The sequence below is a fragment of the Hypomesus transpacificus genome, chromosome 22, assembly GCF_021917145.1.
Source record: "Hypomesus transpacificus isolate Combined female chromosome 22, fHypTra1, whole genome shotgun sequence".
Classification (NCBI taxonomy): Eukaryota; Metazoa; Chordata; class Actinopteri; order Osmeriformes; family Osmeridae; genus Hypomesus; species Hypomesus transpacificus.
Genome location: NC_061081.1, coordinates 7741240 through 7759987, shown reverse-complemented (window position 1 = coordinate 7759987; position 18748 = coordinate 7741240). Strand labels below are relative to the sequence as shown.

Genomic DNA, 18748 nt, shown 5'->3' with positions numbered 1-18748 from the left:
TATTCTGGCAGGTTGAATGTATGGAGGTCCAAATCCACCTTGCTGGAAAAGCTCTCCAGGATATGCTATTGCTGCAGTACCTCTACCACAGACTGGCAACACCGTCAGTATACAGTATACAGTTCAGATGTGTAATTGTCTATAGATACAAATCACTTGAAGTTGAAGGATCTCTATCCCTCCTTCCATAATGGTCAATTGAATTATTTAAATCCTGCTGTTCAACGGGACTTGTCAGAGATGTTGTCAGTTCTGCTTGCTCCAAACAGATTTGTGTGGCTATAACCTCCCACTAATCCTAATTAACAAGTTCATCACACATGCCTCCTCTCTGAGCTGAGGAGTGGAACACCATTAACAAGATCATCGTTACTAAAGCAGGGCTTTCCTCTCAGGCTATATGTACTGAATGTAAAGATTTGGGGAGGAAGATATGGGGGAACGTTTTTGCTATCAAAGCCGTAAACCCACCTCCATTGTAAAGGGTGTGGCTGCCTTTTCAGCAGAGACATTTGGAAACACGTTTCAGACTCAGACATAAGGGAATTAAGCTTCTCTTTGATGGAGAGACTGCAATCCTATAATGAGGTTACCTGTCCACCCATGACTTACAGTAGTCTGATAAGATGAGGTTGCCCCTAAGCTATTTACAACAAACTTCTGTTTGTTGTGTTATTGCGATTTGTGCCCTCAGAGCAAACTGCATGTGCAGGAATGTACAGCACTCTGTACCATAGCTTTGTCAGTTTAAAGGGCCCTAATAAGGCGAGTAGTGAGAGGTTTTTTGTCATGCTGTACCGTGCATAACACACAATTTTAAATTGTCCTTTATGCATCTTTAAATTGGACATGGCAATGAATGACCTCCATAGCCAGGATTAACAGGACACTAATTTGAACGGATTAAATTCATCTCGCCCTCACAATGAAGGATGACAAACTACTTCCAGGAAAAAGTCTTCTGCTTAACATTGTCCTGCAAGTTGTTGTTGTTCAAACTACTGCAGCTTATTTCATGATAAAGTACTGAACATTAGCTTTTTTGTATTGTGTTTTAAAGTGCTTATGTTTGCCTCTTCCTGAGTTTGGTAGAGACTAACAGGAATTCCAAGCAGATGATTTACACATCTAATCAAGCTTGCCATAGCAAGGTTTACGTAGTGTCTTTGTTTACCAAACAATGACAGCCCACATGCAAACACACCTGTCATCCTTTGGGGGCATCGATTTGTGCAGGCGTACCTGGCAGTCAAAATGCCACATACTCTCATTTGGTTATGGAGAAACTGCCACAGCAAACATTGAGGAATTAATCTACATTCCCCTGCCTGCCACAAACTCATGTCTGCTTTGCTTGACACATTTCTATGATAAGTCCTCCCCCCAGAATACTTTTGTACTATAGGACTATTTATGTGAACAACTAGCATGATCCCGAGACATAATGACTGTAATAGCCAAACTTCAATAACATGAAACCTGAACCCCACTTGTATGTGACTGCAGCAGTGTATGAATTAAGTGTTCTTGACCTGTCCCAAGACCAGTCGGCACTGGGTGTTATTTTTGTCCTCTGCCTAACCCCAAAAACCTAACACAGCCACACACACCCCGCCTATTGTTTCAGCTAATGAGAGGGCCCAGTAATTTGTAGCTGGAGACTTAATTAATTAAAGCCCAGGCAGCGATCGATGAGGGCAGACTTAGACCTCTGTGCAAGGAGACAACTGGGGCATGATGCCATAGTCAAACAAGCAGAGAGTACGTATTGAGGAGAAGACTGTCAATTGGATACTAATTGAATGCCTATTGTGTCCAGGTACAATCAATTACATACAGAAGACATAATAAAACTTGCCAGACCAAACAGGATTCTGACAGAATATTGCATTCCCTCTTAATTTGGACCAATGCCCGAACAATCCAGTAAATAATGTCTATTCTATGATCTATGTACTACAGTATGTCAAATACAGTCAGATGCAGTAGGCCTAACAGTTGACTTGTAAGGTACTGTGGAAAGTTTAGTAACTGCAGGAGCTGTGCATTCATTCATGCAGCCCGGTCTGAAGGCCGGTGCTTTCCACGGGGGACAGCAGAGAAATATTCTTTTCTTTGAATGTTTTGGCATGAATGCTGCCAGTGGTGTAGTGCTGAGTGTATACACAGGTATTCCAAATGACCCTCCACAGACTTGAAAAGGTGACGTCATTTGCTAACCATGCTAGGAAAATCTTGATAAATGGCTTTAACATGAAGCTGTGCCGCAACACCAGTCTACCTATCTTGCATAAAAAGAAGAAAAGACAAGCCAACTCCAATTAACTCACAGCTGTAACAAATCCTGTCCTCAACTCCTTTGGAGTGATCCATAGCAACATAAAGTGCAGCTCAACATGGTTACGTAAGCATTTATTTATTTATTTATCGCAAACCGCTTTTTTCAAACAACTTCACTGTTGACAATGCATGTCCTTGGATCTCTCTCCCTCCCTCCACTCCTCCCTCAATCCATCCATCCCTGTCCCAGAATCCTCTGAGAGTCTCTGAACACTTCTGTCTGAACCCTGCTTTGGGGCTGCCTCTGAATCTATTTTGGTCAGGCTAGCGTGATAACCTCGACACTTCTGCTCTGCCTTAATCTGTACACTTCCAATCGGAGTAACTTCCCCATGAGCGGGACACACTCACTTGGCACAGACTGGCAGCAAAGAGTCAGTCCTTTGTGCTGCTCAGGCATAAACTTATGCCTTTTATGTAAGGCATATGTTTCTGCCTTAGATAAAAGCTTATACCTATTTATTTTGTATTAATTTCTGTATGATGTATGAACAATATAATTAAATACCAACAGTGTAATCCTGTATCAAGAGCTCATGATTGTGATTATGGTTAAAATAGAATCAGTCATAATCACAAAACAATAGGAAAGAAATCACAATCTTGGACAATCAGTGTACCACTTCCTTTGTTAATGTTTGATTGAGGACTCTGGTCCTGGCCCTTGGCTCTGACAAGCTAATAAATCCATGAGGTAAATCAACGTCTTGCTGCTTTCAAAGAAGCCAGGATGAAGAGGCTGCATGGAGAGGCCTCGTGTCTGTCAAGGCCCTGCCATCCACCAGCACCAAACCGACCCTACAGCACATTCAGCTTCCCTCCTGATTATAGCTGCTGCAGATACAACACGTCAAATATTCAAGAAGGGGAGGAGGGGTTGTGTTGTGAATTTAAATAAAATGTGTATGGGCATTGAACACTGCTGAACACATAAGTAACAACGTATCAAACAGACAACTCTTGTAAAATTGAACTTAAACTGTGCAGGCTATTTATGTAAGTTGGTTTATAGTGCTAGAGCGAGAGGCCGGAAAGAAAATGTGTTTTTGATCGTTTTTATTGGGGGGGTTGTGTTTAAGTATATTTCTATGTAAACTGCCAATAAAAAGCTGGGCAGTCTCTTTTACAGCACTTTTCTAAGCAACAGGAAATGAATCAGGATATGACACATACATACAGGCTTTTCAGACACCGTCTAATCTTTCCCCAATTCTAATTTGAGGACGAATTCTATTAAAGTTAAGTGGTGCTGTTATTGGGGTTTAGACAAATCCCCAGAATATCCCTTTTCTGGCTCTGATGTCTGCAGTCCAACAAACCAGAATGTCTGGTGGGATAGCAAAAGAGATCTAGAAAGAGAGGAAAGAGAGAGAGAGAACTTGGACAGGGTTGTGTGTGGTCAGGAGGCAGTGTGGGAGGATTATGACCCATGTGAGGGGATTTGATTGACTGGATTGAACCATATGACCCGTTATGTCTGTGTAAACAGTAGCAGTGGCAGGTCCTGGCAGTCCAGCCTACCACAACCTTAACTCACCTTTAAGATTTTAGATTCATTTCAAGCATTAACCATTTTTGTGAAACTGTTAAATGGTCTGTTAGTGGTCTGTTAGACTCAATAGAGAATTACAGTACATACAGGTAGTGATAATAATAATCATTGTAATTATTATAATTTTTATTTTTTTATCAGATAACACAGATACTGTAAGCAAATATAACACACATCCACATAACACACAAGGAAATATAGCGGTGTCGGTTTTGCCCTTTGTGAATGCAGACACCAGAGCATTAACTATGACATGAAAAACCCAGAATCCTTAATGCATCAGAAGATGAATTAGTGGATGCGTCATCTGATCTTCTCTGTGGTCGTTTCCCACGCATGTGATTACCCTCCCTCGTTTCCTTCACTGTGGATCAACACAGAGCAGAGCTCAAGCAGCTCCGAGTCTTGGGTGATCTTGGCTATCTAGAGGATCACTCATTTCTGCTCCTCTCTCTCTCTCTCTCTCTCTCTCTCTCTCTCTCTCTCTCTCTCTCTCTCTCTTTCTCTCTCACACACACACAAACACACACGCACAACACCACACACATACACAACACCACACACAAGCGCAGTGAGAAATAAACCAGATTACAGTAATCCCATGATTTACCACCTCCGAATGGCTCTTCCTTGCCTTCCTTCAATGCCGTCACTCTAACCACAGTACAATGTTAGCCTTTGGAGGATCTTTTTCAGCCCCTCTCAGTGACAGGCATCAGACATTTCACCCTGATTCTTGATGGTAGAAACCATCTTGGATCTATTTGATTTTGTTGTGTTTCGAACCAGACTGCGACACTCAAGTGCTGTCAGTCAGCACCACCATCAGATGATGCAGTCTGACACTCCTACCGACAGCCAGGCCAGGAACTCCCCCACACTCCGAGGGGCACCATTTGGTTTGGATTGACGTCATCCGGCAATTTTCCAACTTTTATGAGAGCCAATTGAGACCTCTGGTGATATTCTTTCGGCAACACTGGCTGACATTATGCATAGCATAATTGACATTATAACACCAGCTGCATCAGGGCAAGGGCTATCTATAATTCCAGGAATCTGTGTGTGTGTCGCCTACCTCATCTTGGACAATGAGCACTATGCTTAATTCCAGAAATCTGTGTTTGTGTGTCTCACCGACATCTTTATAACCTACTGCATCATGGGCACTGTGCACTAGTTTAGGAAATGGTTTTACCAGCACGCCTGCATTTTTTATTAATTTGCTATGATGTTTAAAGTATTTCAAATAAGTTGAATCTTGATTGAAATTAATTGGACAGGCAAGTTGTTTGTGCTGCAATGATGTTCCATTGTGTCATTGCAGTATATTACTCTCTCTCTCTCTCTTTCTCTCTTTCTGTCTCCCTCTGCTATGATGGCAGGTCTGTTCACGATACAGACACAAAGAATAAATTGAGATTCCCAGTGGAAATGAAGTGGAAAATAAATAAAGCTGAATGATAAACACACTTTGTGCCTTAAAGCAAACAGATGTCAATAGAAAGAACTGCAGTATTTAGAGGAAAAACAGAGAATGCTATCTGCAATGCCAGTGCGTGTCACCAAAGGGAAGTTGGGATCAAAGAGCGTCGGTCGGAACATGACAGTATGACTCAGCATTTCAAGCTCTCTCACTCAATGGACGCCAGAGTGCTGGTCCTACTCTCTTTCGCCAGCAGGGTGTAGGAACTGTTCTTCTGAAATGCCGTGGATCACAGATGCTTAAGAGGCACGTCTCAGTGGAGATGGGGAGACAACTGTGCCAGAAATAGACGAGTGTTCCTAAAAGGAAAGTGCCCAGGCTGCACACTACATCCCCTAGTTGGCAGAGGCCCACAGTGTGATCTCCAGAGGATGGAACCCAAGGAACATTTCAGAAATTGGATCTAGAGCATGGAGAAGTGTTGTCTCCTGCAAGAATGTCCTTGTAAACATACAGTCTCTGCTCTCTGGGATCTAGGTGTCTTCAGATTCCTCTCTCTCTCTTTTGGCTTTTTATTCATACTTGGGGATTAATTGATCATATTATTTTAACAGCTTAAGACAAAACTCTCTTTCTCAAGATAATTCATCATTTGTCAAGATAACAACAATGTCATGTATTCTCCATTCTCCATAATGCATTTGGCTGGTATCTCCTTGAGAGGCCTAATCTCCAGGCACAGGGCTGTGAGAGCCTGTGTGACCTCCAGCTAGAGTGGGGGTGGGACATGTTTCCCTCAGAGAATAGGGTAGGACTTCACGTCCAAGCACAATTCTCCTCTTCGTAAAGCCCAGAAGACATACACTACGACAACAAGGGAACCCCTAGCTCTTGTTGTTTGTTTTTGCAAGACATAATATGACTAAGCACTAAACCAAGGCAGTGTCTTTGTACTGCCTAGAGACAGCGGCAGTTTTGGGAAGATGAATTGCCCATTGGGATGAAATGAACGGAAAATTACATGAACACCATGGTAAAAGAGAAGTGTTTAACTAATGAAATAATCTACATTACAATAGTCGGAACTGTTTCTACCCCAAGAACAATCTCTTCCATAAATCTACTTAAGAAAAGAGACAAGAAAATTGCTTTGTTTTTCTGTCAGCTACAATAGACACAAGCCAGACACATGCCAACGCATACGGTAACTTTAAAAAAGAACAAATACTGGGAGATTTCCCAATGCTACACTACAAAACAGTACACAGTAAGAAATGGTATCAAAACAGTGTTAAAATGGCCAGCTGCTCAGCTTAGATAATATAGCTGCTCCGCCTATGTGCTGTAACTAAGGAATTGCCAGTAAATAAGCCAGCCCCCTAGTCGCACACATCAACGCGTGACAGAGGTCTTTAGCCTCCTGCAGACTGCGGCTCTCTCACACGCGCAGAGGGAGAAAGCAGATCTGCTTAAGGCTCCCCATGCATGCCCTGGATGTAAAGCTACAGCTCTGCACCTTCCACACACACGCACCTTCCACACACCAGCACAGCACAGAGCCCCATTGGTGCCTGAGCAAACAGCACTGCTCCTATGCACCCATTAGCATAAACATGCTGGTGTTCATCGCTGTTCCTTATGTTCCACTGTCCCCCCCCCCCCCCCGCCCCCGCCAACGCTCCCAAGAAAATAGGAGAGAATGGAAAATGAAGTCAAGTGGAGTGCTTTCCGTTGTTCAGGGTGAATTTAGGTTTGCCTTTCTTTTCGAGAAAGGGGACAATCACAATTATCTTACGATCATTACTCAGTAATTACATATGTTTTATGTTTCCATTCATGTTTATGTCAACTGTCTTTTTAAAACTGTAATGAGCAAACAAGAAAAAGGCATACATGACAGGATATTAATTAAGGCTATTCACCGCAGGAAATGCACCTTTTCACCATTTAATACTGGCACTCATACACAAACGCACCCACAATACTTGCTGAGGGCCAATGTGACTCAGGTGTGTGTGTGCACCGGTGACCCTGTGGCTTTGAGGACGTGGCATGACACAGACCTTGTGGCAGGTGGATGAGCTGTATAGCTCTCTAAACTAAACTAACCTAATCTCCACTTTGGAACAAGACAACGTCTCCCGCTGAGCTGGCAAAATACATAGTTAACCTCCGAGCACCTCTCTCCTGATATACACCACAAATCTCTTGATTGACTACACAGAGCTCTTTTGCATCTTTATCTAGGGTAGAAATAGTCAACAGAGAGAACATGTGCATTGCTAATGGACTTTCAGATGGTGTTAAGAAAACATTCACAATCGACCGACAATAGATTGATGTGGAAGAGCACAAGCTTACAGACTTAAAAAAAAAGGCAACTATACAACTGTGTGTAACCGTAACCTCAATCGGTACTGCTGAGATTAATCTGTCTACTACACTACCCATTTTGTGTGTATCTGTGTGTCTGTGAGGGGAGGAGAGAGGGTTCGAAATCTACATTCAAAAACATCTAAAATGTCCGGCAAACTGAGGACAAAATGGGGTTGGGCCGTAAGGCAAACAGAGATCTGCAATGAATTCTCTGCGTTTAAACTGTCCAGTGGCTGTCCTCTGTTTCCACTCAGTTAACTAGACACCTATGTCAGCCAGCTCACATTTCCCCCATCAATTTACCTGTCGAGTCTCAAATCAGGCAAGTGCCCTCGCTCACCACACACCACACAGGGACGCCGTTCAACGCTTTAATTAAACGGATCAGTTGACTCACGGAACCTTACCTTTCCCACAAAAAAGTCTGACCTCAAGTGCTCCTAGTTTATTTATGGCGGTTACAATGCGGGAAATAAGGGTCACCCAAATGGTTACTCAATTCATCAACTCATTTTCATCAAAAGTACATCCCTGAGCTGCAAGCTGAGCTTCATGTAGCGAACAGTGCTGAATTTGTGATGAACCGGTGATCCTCTAGTCTATAAAGGTGCTGCAGATGGGACCTGTCCGGTGCCAAGCACAACCTGAGCTCGTTGGCCCCCCATCCCTCATGCTGGGCTGGTGGCCTGGCAGAGGTGCTGGTGGTGGGGATGAGCTTCAGAGCGGGGCCAGATGTGTCCACCTGAGCCATGGGGATTCTCCCTTCAACAGCGAATCCCTCCCGCCGTCTGCTCTTCAGCTAGCTGTCGCACCGTTGCTTCCTCCTATGCTGCAATCTCTGTGGGCAATCTGGGCCAGACGACATGTCTGTTGTTCACCCTCCCTTTTATTTCTCAAATGTGAAAGACCAAATTGGTCCCCTGGATAAAAAAGAAAGAATTATCTCTCTCAAATACTGCATTGTAGTCCCCAACAGTCAATAAACACCATCAGAATATCTATACTCTCAGGATTCTAAAGGAACCAGGATCCCAGCTCTTTAAAGATAGATGGCCTTTAATTTCAGTAGCGTCCATATTCTAATGAGATGACAATGTAAAGTGCATTGGTGTGCGTGTTGACTGATGAGGAAAAATCCTGAGTCGGTTTTAATGGATGACAATAATAGATGTCTATTATAGATGTAATCTAATGCTACAGTTTACTAATGGACCAACAACAGCACTAAGTCTGTTGCTCAGTGCATGAGTTTTTGAATGGAAAATGACAATGATTCAGTCTGGTGTCTCTGTTCTGTGTTGGGCAGCAGCCCCGACAAGATAAGAAGAGCCCTATCTGCAGTCAAGGGGAGGGAGGGATGGAGGGATGGAGGGAGGGATAATGAGGAGGAGTACAGGGCAGCCCAAAGGATGAAAGGAATGCGGTATGGAGAAGACTGCAGGCCGAATTATCGAATATGTCCCTCCTCCACAGTAGAGAAGTAATTTAATGATGGATGGCTGAATCCAGCCCATTATGACAGTAGGGGACTGTGTAATCCTCCATCCTGCAGCTAACATGCTGTGACAGCTCTGGTGTGCAACTCGCTGCCTTCCCTTTTCTTCTCTCTGCTCCAGCCAGGATGGATGTGTGTGTGTACAGTGTATGGCCGTGTAACAACAGAACATCTATGACCAGGGAGAAAAAGGGAGAGGACAGAGAGAAGAGGCCAAAAGACTTGCGGCAAAAGCGCCAATTGACAGGCTCGTCTGCCAGTACAATTTTGAATATTTCGTCCTTTGTTTTGAGTGTCGAGTGTTTCTAACCTTCGGATAGGTGGTCTTCTGACACACAGCTGTCCAAACTAGTTAAAGAAATGGTGTGCTCCTTTCCATGAAAATATAAAACCCATTCCAGCATGGAGAAATGGGCAGATATATATAGTAACAGGCGTCTTTGTCCTGCAGATCGACGCGGCAGAGGTCATCACACCTGGCACCCACACTAGAGATGCACCGGCTGTGCCAATGTTCCTCCACTAAACCATAACCACACAGTCCGCAGTGGGAGGGGACAGCACTTCAGTGTCGTGGTTTGAACAATCCAACTGTGTCATGGTAATCCAAGCCTTAATAGTGATGGGGACAATCTGTCACAGCCGAGAGTTGAGACCTGGAGTAGGAACACGAGACTGCAGTCCCAAGGCTGCAAGAGAGGCAGGGCACAGCAGGTTGTGGTGTGTGTGTGAACTGCAACGCCACATCACAGGGGTCACTTCCAATGCTCTGTCTAAGTGTCAAACAGCCATAAGAAATCTAAATGATAATTGTAATTCTATTAGCTTTAGAATCAAATGCTATGTTCATGTTTAGCTACTAAAATCATACTGCCACCTAGGGTTGAAAGTTGGAAACATTCCGTGGGAATTAACGGGAATATGGAAATTAGCTGGAATAAATGGGAATTTATGGGAATAAACTGGAAGTTTGCACAATTGCAGGTTAGAGTCTAACAGGGAATTTAAATGTGGTTGGATAAAACATCTTCCAGCATAATCTTAGTTAAAACAACCAGATTAAATGCAAATGTATTCCCTGTGCATTCCCTAATCACATGCACACATCACACTACTTACTGCAAGGGCTATGAGGCCACACCCCCGGCATGCACTGTGCATTCCTCCATCGCATGGACAGGTAATTTCTAGAATCGTGCACACTAGAGCAGGACTATTTCCAGTCAAACATTTTCATTCTAATGCAATATTCGATTAAAGTTCAACTCTCAAAAAAATCTGTTATTTTTTTATTTTATTTTTTTTGCGTGCATGTCTGCTTATGACCAAAGACAATTGTTAATTTATGTTCGTATATGATACAGTTTGTATATATTACCCCAAATTTCCAATGAATTCCCTTTCATTCCCATATATTCCTTTTGAGCTTCCAACTTGGAATATTTCCAAAATTCCAGATCTTAATTTACCATGGAAGGTTTGCGAACATTTTACAGAAATGTTTCGCCCCTGCCACTTCATACAGTCCAGCATGCAACAGGAATGATACAATCATGACTATTAATAAAAATGAACTTCCTTCTTTTTATGCTGTTTATCTATTGTATGCCAAAACCAACAAAATCTAATGTCACCACATTTCCTCTGGTTTGACAATCTCTTCTTTACACATTTGTGATGCATGCCTCTGACCACTAATGAATACCCGTGTTGCCCTCCAAGACTTCTAATTGGTTTAGCTTTCAGTGTGTTCAGATTACAGTTGGCAGTATGGTGTGATGAATTGATCAGGCAGTGATTGAGGAGACGAGAGGAAGGGAGAGAATGAGAGGGAGAAGAGGAGACCGTGTAAACGATGTGACTCACTGTGTGGAATGAATCAACGGAAAGACAAAAATGGTTACATCTCAGCTCAGGGCTACGTTCAATGAAGCGAAACACTGTGCCCATAGAAATGGAGAGCTCAAACACCTACCTAATGAAAGGCCAAAAGAAATGGAGTTCTGCTCTACCAACCAACCTTTCTGATCTACTACGTCATCCGACACGTTCGTATAGTACGCCCCCCCCCCGCCCCCCCAACCGAATGTGACTCTTTTTCTGTCATCCTCCGATCGTTCATAGACAAATGTATTTTCACCACCTTGTCTGCCCCTGCTTCGATTGAGAGCATAATGCCTTTTAGTTCACAAACCCCCACTTTTAACATACATTTCAAATGTCATTAGACTGGAGCTGATGGTGTCACTGACACTCACCTCGAGATAAGCCTTTAGTCGGTCAAGCAAATGAGTTTCAGTTACAAACACAAGAGGGGGTTTCTTCGAAAACACCTTACAGGGCTTAGGCCCTACTGCCGATGTATTAGGAGGGTGAAAACAAACACAACCCCCCCCGCCGCCCGCCATCCACATACTCAGACACGGACACACACAACGTCTTCCTTACCTCTTCCCACTGATGGATATATCTGATAAGTCGCGAGAGTCTCAACAGACGGAGGAGACTGAGGATTTTAGTAAACCTCACAATGCGCAGAGCCCGGGCTGTCTTGTACACCTCAGAGTCAAACCCTTTTTCCACTATTAGAAAGATATAATCCACTGGTATGGAGGAGAGGAAGTCGACCACAAACCAGCTCTTCAGGTAGTTCATCTTGATGATCTTGGGGTCCAGGATGATCTCGGAGCTCTCCTCATTGACAATCCCCGTCCTAAAGTTCATCACCAGGTCCACCAGGAAGATGGTGTCTGAGGCAACGTTGAACACCAGCCAGGTGGTGGTGGTCTGCTCCGAGAAGAAGGTTATTCCCACAGGAATGATGATTAGATTTCCCATCATCATGATGAGCATTATCAAGTCCCAGTAGAACCTGGAGAGATGCAAACAAACATGGTGTCACAGGAGGAACAGCGTTTCGTAGAGGGTGCTATACTCTGTGTGGAAGTCGGGTATTTCGGTGATGAGATGCAGACTTGGGCAGAGTATACATGTTGACACCTTAAAATTGTAATGTATGGATTTCAGTTTGCAATAAAATGACTGCCACTTTATTGCTATGCGCTATTTGAAACAAATATATTTGTGCCGGGGGGAATGTGATCATCAAGGAAGATCACAAAGATTGAAGTTAATGTTGACATTAAATGAAGGCATCTTTCAAAGAGATCTGCTCCTCTTTCCCTATTTTTGCATTCGATTCATTTCTGTAACATGGAACAGTTAACTGACAGCTCATGAGATTCTGGGAACGTCAGAAAGATGCAAGAGAACAGACAGACTCTACAGTCTCTGCTTATCTTTGAATTATCTATTTCCCAGCACTGTTCTCTGGAAATCCAAAAACCTTTTTTTCTCAATGACAGTAAACAACTAAGACCTCAAGTAAGAGGCAGGAACAACAAAGCCCGGATCTAAAATGAAACAACACTGAACTGTTTTGGTTCTGTTCTGTTGCCTTGAGTTGTTGCTCTAATCTGCAGTACTGTATCGTCCATGAGAAATGTTACTCGATGTTGACGATGAGAAATGTCTCACCTGGTTGTCAGTGAAATGGACTTACTGTCACCCACCTATTTGTCTCGGGTATGTGTAGGCTTGGATATGTGAGCCGACTAGGTTTTTTCGAGAATAAGCCACTACCCTACATAAGTCCACTCTTCTCTGTGGGGATGCTGGCTAAAGTAGGTTGTGATAGGACTAGGCTCTGCTGGTCTGGGAGGGACAGAGCGTGTTAATGTGCCTGCTGTGTCTTGTGATCAGCAGAGCCAGGAGTGATTCATGGGCGCCCAGCCGGGGGAGATCTTCACAAAATGTCCCGGCCACTGATAACGGTGAACATCCATCAACTAAAATAGATGCTTTCAGGAATCCTATCTCATTCTAAAAACTCCCGGCTGACGCCACTGTCAGTAGCTGCCGCTGTAAGATGCTGTGGCTGGCTGGCCAGTAATGGATCTGTTTAAATAAATGAAGCAGAGGGCCTTGCTTTATAAATATCTAAGATCATGTGTCAGATAATCGTCTGCACTTCAACTAAACGACGGACATCTTGCTGGTAATAATATCCACGTGAGATATTTTTGACACCAGGATATATCTCTTTCGTATCGTTATTGAGCCGTGATTCTCATACTTTGAGGCTACTTTGAGACCATCAGCATAGAGATCAACAGAAGGAGATCAACAAACCAAATGAGTCAACATTCCGACTGTCAATAAGAGGCAAACAAGCATTTCAATGAAAGCAACAGTGAGACTCACTTCCGTTTTCCTGAAAAAGTCTGATCCTGCAAAAAACACTTTATAACACGGCCGACTGATCTTCAGCACACAGTGAAGGAGTATTGCTGAGCCTACACAGTAGGTGTCACACAGATCATTATGATTAATACATAAATATCTATGGAGTTCCTGTTATAATACTGGAGGATAGCCATGACCAGGCAACAGTGATGTTGGCTTTATACAGGAGTCTGGTGTCAGTTTATGTCTGAATCACCAGAGGCTGGATACCTGCTATGTTGTCTGAGTCATTTTTTTGGGGACGTAGCTTTGTCACAGGTGGGCCTGCTACACCACATGACCTGTTGTTTGATCTGCTGGCCCCGGAGAAAGTGGGGGTCTGTGCCCTCATCAGTCACTTCTGACGCCTACCAGAACCCCCGGGGTCACCGCCCGTACACATGCCCTGTCCTTTGTTCTCATGTCTGTCTCGTAAAAAAACAAACACTGAACACAAGGTCTTTCAACGCAGCTGCGGTACGCTGTGTCATCAGCAACTCTCTGCTGAGACCAGGATATCAAACGTGACTGGGAGCTGGACACAGAAGAGATGGGGTTTCTCAACATCAACATGTAAGTGAGGACATTGTTGTGTCTTGTGAAGAAGAAGACAGGGCTGATGAATAACGAGCAACAGGTGGTGTGAAGTCCTTCAATAAGCCTGAACGAGCCTGTGCAGAGCCCAACATTGAACCCCGAAATGGTTGTTACATGTTGTCCTACAAGTATAAATGTTGTGCTTTGTAAATGAGAAAGAGAAAAACATTCAAATTCACATGGGAGATTTAAAGCTGTCTGCAGTAAATATAAGACTAATATTAAATAATATTTCTGTCATTGAACAGATTTGAAAGTATCGCAATCTGGTTGCTGACACTAAAAGGATGATTTGCACTAATTACCGTTTTATGGCATAATTGCCTCTTAAGGGGTGGCTAATTCAAATTGTAGCTTGATGCTCAATGATATTGTGATCAAGATTGACCAATACTAATACACAAAGAAGATGCCTGCTATGGTATATAACAGACTAATTAAAGAAATTATATGAAAGACTTTCAACCAAAACTAAATATCCATGGCCACACCAGGCCAGGAATAGGCCCTTACTGAAATCTATGAATAATGAATATTACTAACCTGCCATTAAACTTTCAACAGCTTCTGTATTACGAATATGGTGGATATTGGGTTGCAGATGTTACAACAGAGGCCCCACAAAGCGCACGTGAACTGCAGTGTCATTCACGTGTCTGTCATTGTGTTATGTTTTACATTGACACAGTATCTAGTATCTAATTTTGCTTTGGTCAGGAACATATTGGAACAGACTTGTTCCGTGTGCTGTCATAGAGAACGGTGCTGATGACGTTTCTAAGTTACATAACACCATGGATACAATCATTCTTGGCACACACCGTCTCAGACTTGATAACAAAGACAAAGTCATATGCTTGAAGCTACAAACAGGAGGGCCCACCAAGCAAGTGTGCCCTTGTGTATCCTGTAGCACTGTAGCATGTAGTGTCGGTTTAGAATGGCTCAACAACATGGTGCTTTAGGCCCCAAAACCAGAGTTCTGATATGGTCATCGGGTTCTTTCTTTATGCTGGCCCCATGCACAGCAAACAGACTTCCTCTGATGTTCTGCCAGTGGAAGTTGTCACAGGTTAAAATAAGGGAGTGCATCACGGTTAAGGGGTGGGGGCGTGGGGGGGGTGGGGAACAGGTGCAGGCGTTGGGGGGTGGGGGGGGCAGGTGGGGTGAGTTTAGGAAGGGGAAACGCTGTCCATGACGTACAGAGGAAAAGCAACTCGCCCAGCGGAAATCATTTTTCGTGTTCAGAGTGTTCAGAGTTCATTCTGTAATCGAATAACTTATATAAATATATTTTGATGTTGTTGTTTTGTTTGTCTGGAAATGAACCCTTTAACTATAGTCAATAAACATGTCTCATGTCTGCCACTTGTGACTTGCAATACATTCAAACTACATTCCTGGACCTCAACATGCATTATCAGTCAGTCACTAAGCAGTCTATCAGATCTTTAAAGAACATCTTAAAGTTATCTATTTAATAACCACTCAGTTGCCATCCCTTTTGCCAGAGTAGTTTGAACTTGTCCTTAGGATTTGTTCTTGAAAGGTGGATCTGCTTACATAATTGTGTTGGGCCACTGTAATCTTATTGACTGTCGTGTTTTAACCCTAATCCCGGATCACCTTCTTTTCCCAATTTGAATACTGTAATTGCATTTGATATTGCACAACATTTAGCTAAATGAGGTTTCTATACACTTGTTTGATATGAGTATAGTGTTATTTAGCCAATTAGTCCAGCTGGTCAGTACATGCTTCTTGTCAGGCAAAACAAATGGTGCCAGGTAAAACAAAAAGTATACCATCATGTCTTAAAGGAATGGCGCTCAATTGAGATTTCATATCTTAATATTGCCTAACTTATGTTGTATTTTAGATACTGGTGCTTGGCAGAACTTAATTCAAGCGCTGGTTTTGAGACAGTTACTGTGACCAATACCCATCGGTTTGCTTATGGAATTTGATATCCGATTGCATAAGCGTCTTCGTCTACAGAAGCAAAGGCTGAGCAGCAGTTCAGCACCCTGGACAGCGACGAGTTAAATTAGAAATCAACAAGCCTCAGGACTCGGGGCATTAAAATGGGGTGTCACCATCAAACTGTGCCAGGGGACACAAAAGGAAAAGGCACAACAAGACGAGCTGCCTAATACGTAGGCCACTGGTTGTGAAGCGTACCTGGAATGTTGATTTACGCGCATGTCTAACGTCAAACATGGACACATTAATTATTTCTTCATTATATTTGAAACCCCCAAATTAATCACTCTATGCAATTTAAAAGGCTATTCAATGTTTGTGTTTGCGCTATATCCCTGCTCTGTCAATGCGGAAATATGAAATAGTCAATGTGGACGTGATGTTAGGCCAAGTTGCCAAGAAAGATTGGTAATATTATAGCGCAAAAACAGGACCTGACGAAACACTATTAAACAGTAGCCTATAGCGAATACCCCAAAACTATCAGTAAAGAGAAACAATAAAGATTGAGATGAACTCTTGTACTGTGTTAATTCGCTTAGAACCGATCACATTCCTTTACGTTTATTATGTGATGTAGGCTAGTCTACGTTCATTTTTTGCATTTAATTGTACCTATTCATTCATTGATCTCCCGTCTATAACTGAACAAAATTCCATAGCTGTTATATTTTACCTATTAATTTGACGGACATATTTAGCCATACGGTTTTAACGTCTATGAGCATTCAGAATTTACCGCATTAATTTTTTCTGAGAGGCCATTCTCATTGATCGTCGTCTCATTCTTGCAGGCAAGGCTGCTATTGAAATGTTTACATTCATTATGTACCACATGTTTTTGTGAAGAACCGGTGATCGGTTTAAGGAACCTAACATGTTGCAATGAAGACCATCTCATCTGTGTTGTGGTGAAGCAATTAGTATGTCTGTGTTTAACTCGTGACATTCACCATCCCTTTTCCAAGGACATCTCGCTTAGTCATATTTTTCTTTGTTCCACTTAAAGATAATGAAAATCCTTCAATGAAAAATAGATACACGATCACAATGTGAATGGTTACACGATCACTTCCTTGTAATTGCTTGAATACAGGACTAGATTAGCCTATGCGCTTGAGGGCGATGCGTGCGCGCGCTGATGAGAGAGAGTAGATGTGAGGTGGTGGTGTTTTGCGGACATGAGTGGGGTGACATGGGCATGGGAAGAAGAGAGAGAAGGTGACTTTCCACTCCTTACCTAAAATCGCTATAGGGATGAATGATCCAGTATCCAGCCGTTTGAACCCTTTCTTGCTCTTTCTCCACGGCTTTCTGACTCCCGAACATTCGCAGGGAGAACTTATTGACACCGGGCTGCATCATAGCCCCAAATTGTCGCTGCATAAACCCATATGGCCTGGATCCCCCATCCAAATCGTCGAACCCGACCATGGCTTCCTCCCGTTCCCCCTTAAATGACACCGAGTTTCCGTGGTCTTTCATGTTCTGGCTCCCCATATTATTTTTCTGTATCGAGTCTTGCCTCTGAAATACATTATTCCCATCCGCTTTCTCCTCCTTGTTGCTGGCGAACGAATTCGATTTGTCTTCCATGTTTTTAAAACGTACTGTCTCCTGTTTCGGAGGACAGGCTACGCGCAAAACTCAACAGGACCCGCTGTAAGCTCCCCTGTTTCATTTGATGTCCTTCAACTGCTCAGCTACGCTGCCTGCTCTGTGAATGCTGCAAACTGAGACAGACTCCCGGTGAACCTGGCGGATCAGGTTTCTTGGGTTACCGCCCTCTACCGACTGGCTGGGTTTTAACATTCAGCGCCTAGTTCGCGCGGCACTGCGGTTTAACTGGCACAGGCTCGTGCACCTAATTTCCATAATGTGGCTTATCGCCCCCCCCCCCCTCCCACCCTAACATTTTCTTAGATTTATCTTTTCAGTTAATAATTTTCTGTCGATAAAAAAACCTAACATACCTTAAGTCAGTAAGACTAAATAAATGTTGCTATTCTAGAGAGAAAGCTCAGCATTGATCATCCTCAGGAAACTTTTTCACACCTGGCGTCTCTATCAGATGGATATCCTAAACATCAACTTTGCATTGGGATTTGTGTATGATAAATAGATTTGACAGTTTTAAAGCGGTGCAAATATAATCTGAAACTGTTCCCACATGCACACTTCCATGTGTCTGACTCCCCTATAGTACTGTGCTGTCTCACCGAGCTAAAGAACAGAAAGTCAGGGAGGAAATACAAGTCTGCAGCCGTCAGCCACCCACTCTACCACATCTTGGCTCACCAACCGCCTCAGTAGCACATGGTTTTTGCCTGCTCGACTCTCCATGGGCTCTGTGCTTGTCATTCAGAGAAAATGAGTACAGTAGATTTTTAGAGCAGAGTTGGACTGGCTTTTGTTTCTGAGGGCACCTCATACATCAGGATGCTTTATGCTGGCACTAAGATGGAGCGAGGTATGATGGATGGATGGATGCTTGTCCCCCGTGGGCACCCTCACCAGCCAACTTTCCCCAGTCTTTCCCCAGTCTTTCCCCGGTCTTTCCCCAGTCTTTCCCCAGTCTGTCCCCAGTCTTTCCCCAGTCTTTCCCCTGTCTTTCCCCAGTCTGTCCCCAGTCTTTCCCCAGTCTTTCCCCAGTCTGTCCCCAGTCTGTCCCCAGTCTGTCCCCAGTCTTTCCCCA

At 43.4% G+C, this 18748-nt stretch overlaps 1 protein-coding gene across 1 annotated transcript in view; it reads right to left on the bottom strand.

The window, feature by feature from the left end:
• Nucleotides 1–17752, bottom strand: part of LOC124484773 (potassium/sodium hyperpolarization-activated cyclic nucleotide-gated channel 1) — a 50579-nt gene extending 32827 nt beyond the window's left edge. The window contains exons 1-2 of the mRNA XM_047045866.1: nucleotides 17294–17752; nucleotides 11638–12061 (exon numbers count right to left, since the gene is read on the bottom strand). Coding sequence (XP_046901822.1) covers nucleotides 11638–12061; nucleotides 17294–17649 — 780 coding nt within the window. The 5' untranslated portion in view covers nucleotides 17650–17752. The remainder of the gene's footprint in view (nucleotides 1–11637; nucleotides 12062–17293) is intronic.
• Between the last annotated feature and the right edge of the window lie 996 nt (nucleotides 17753–18748).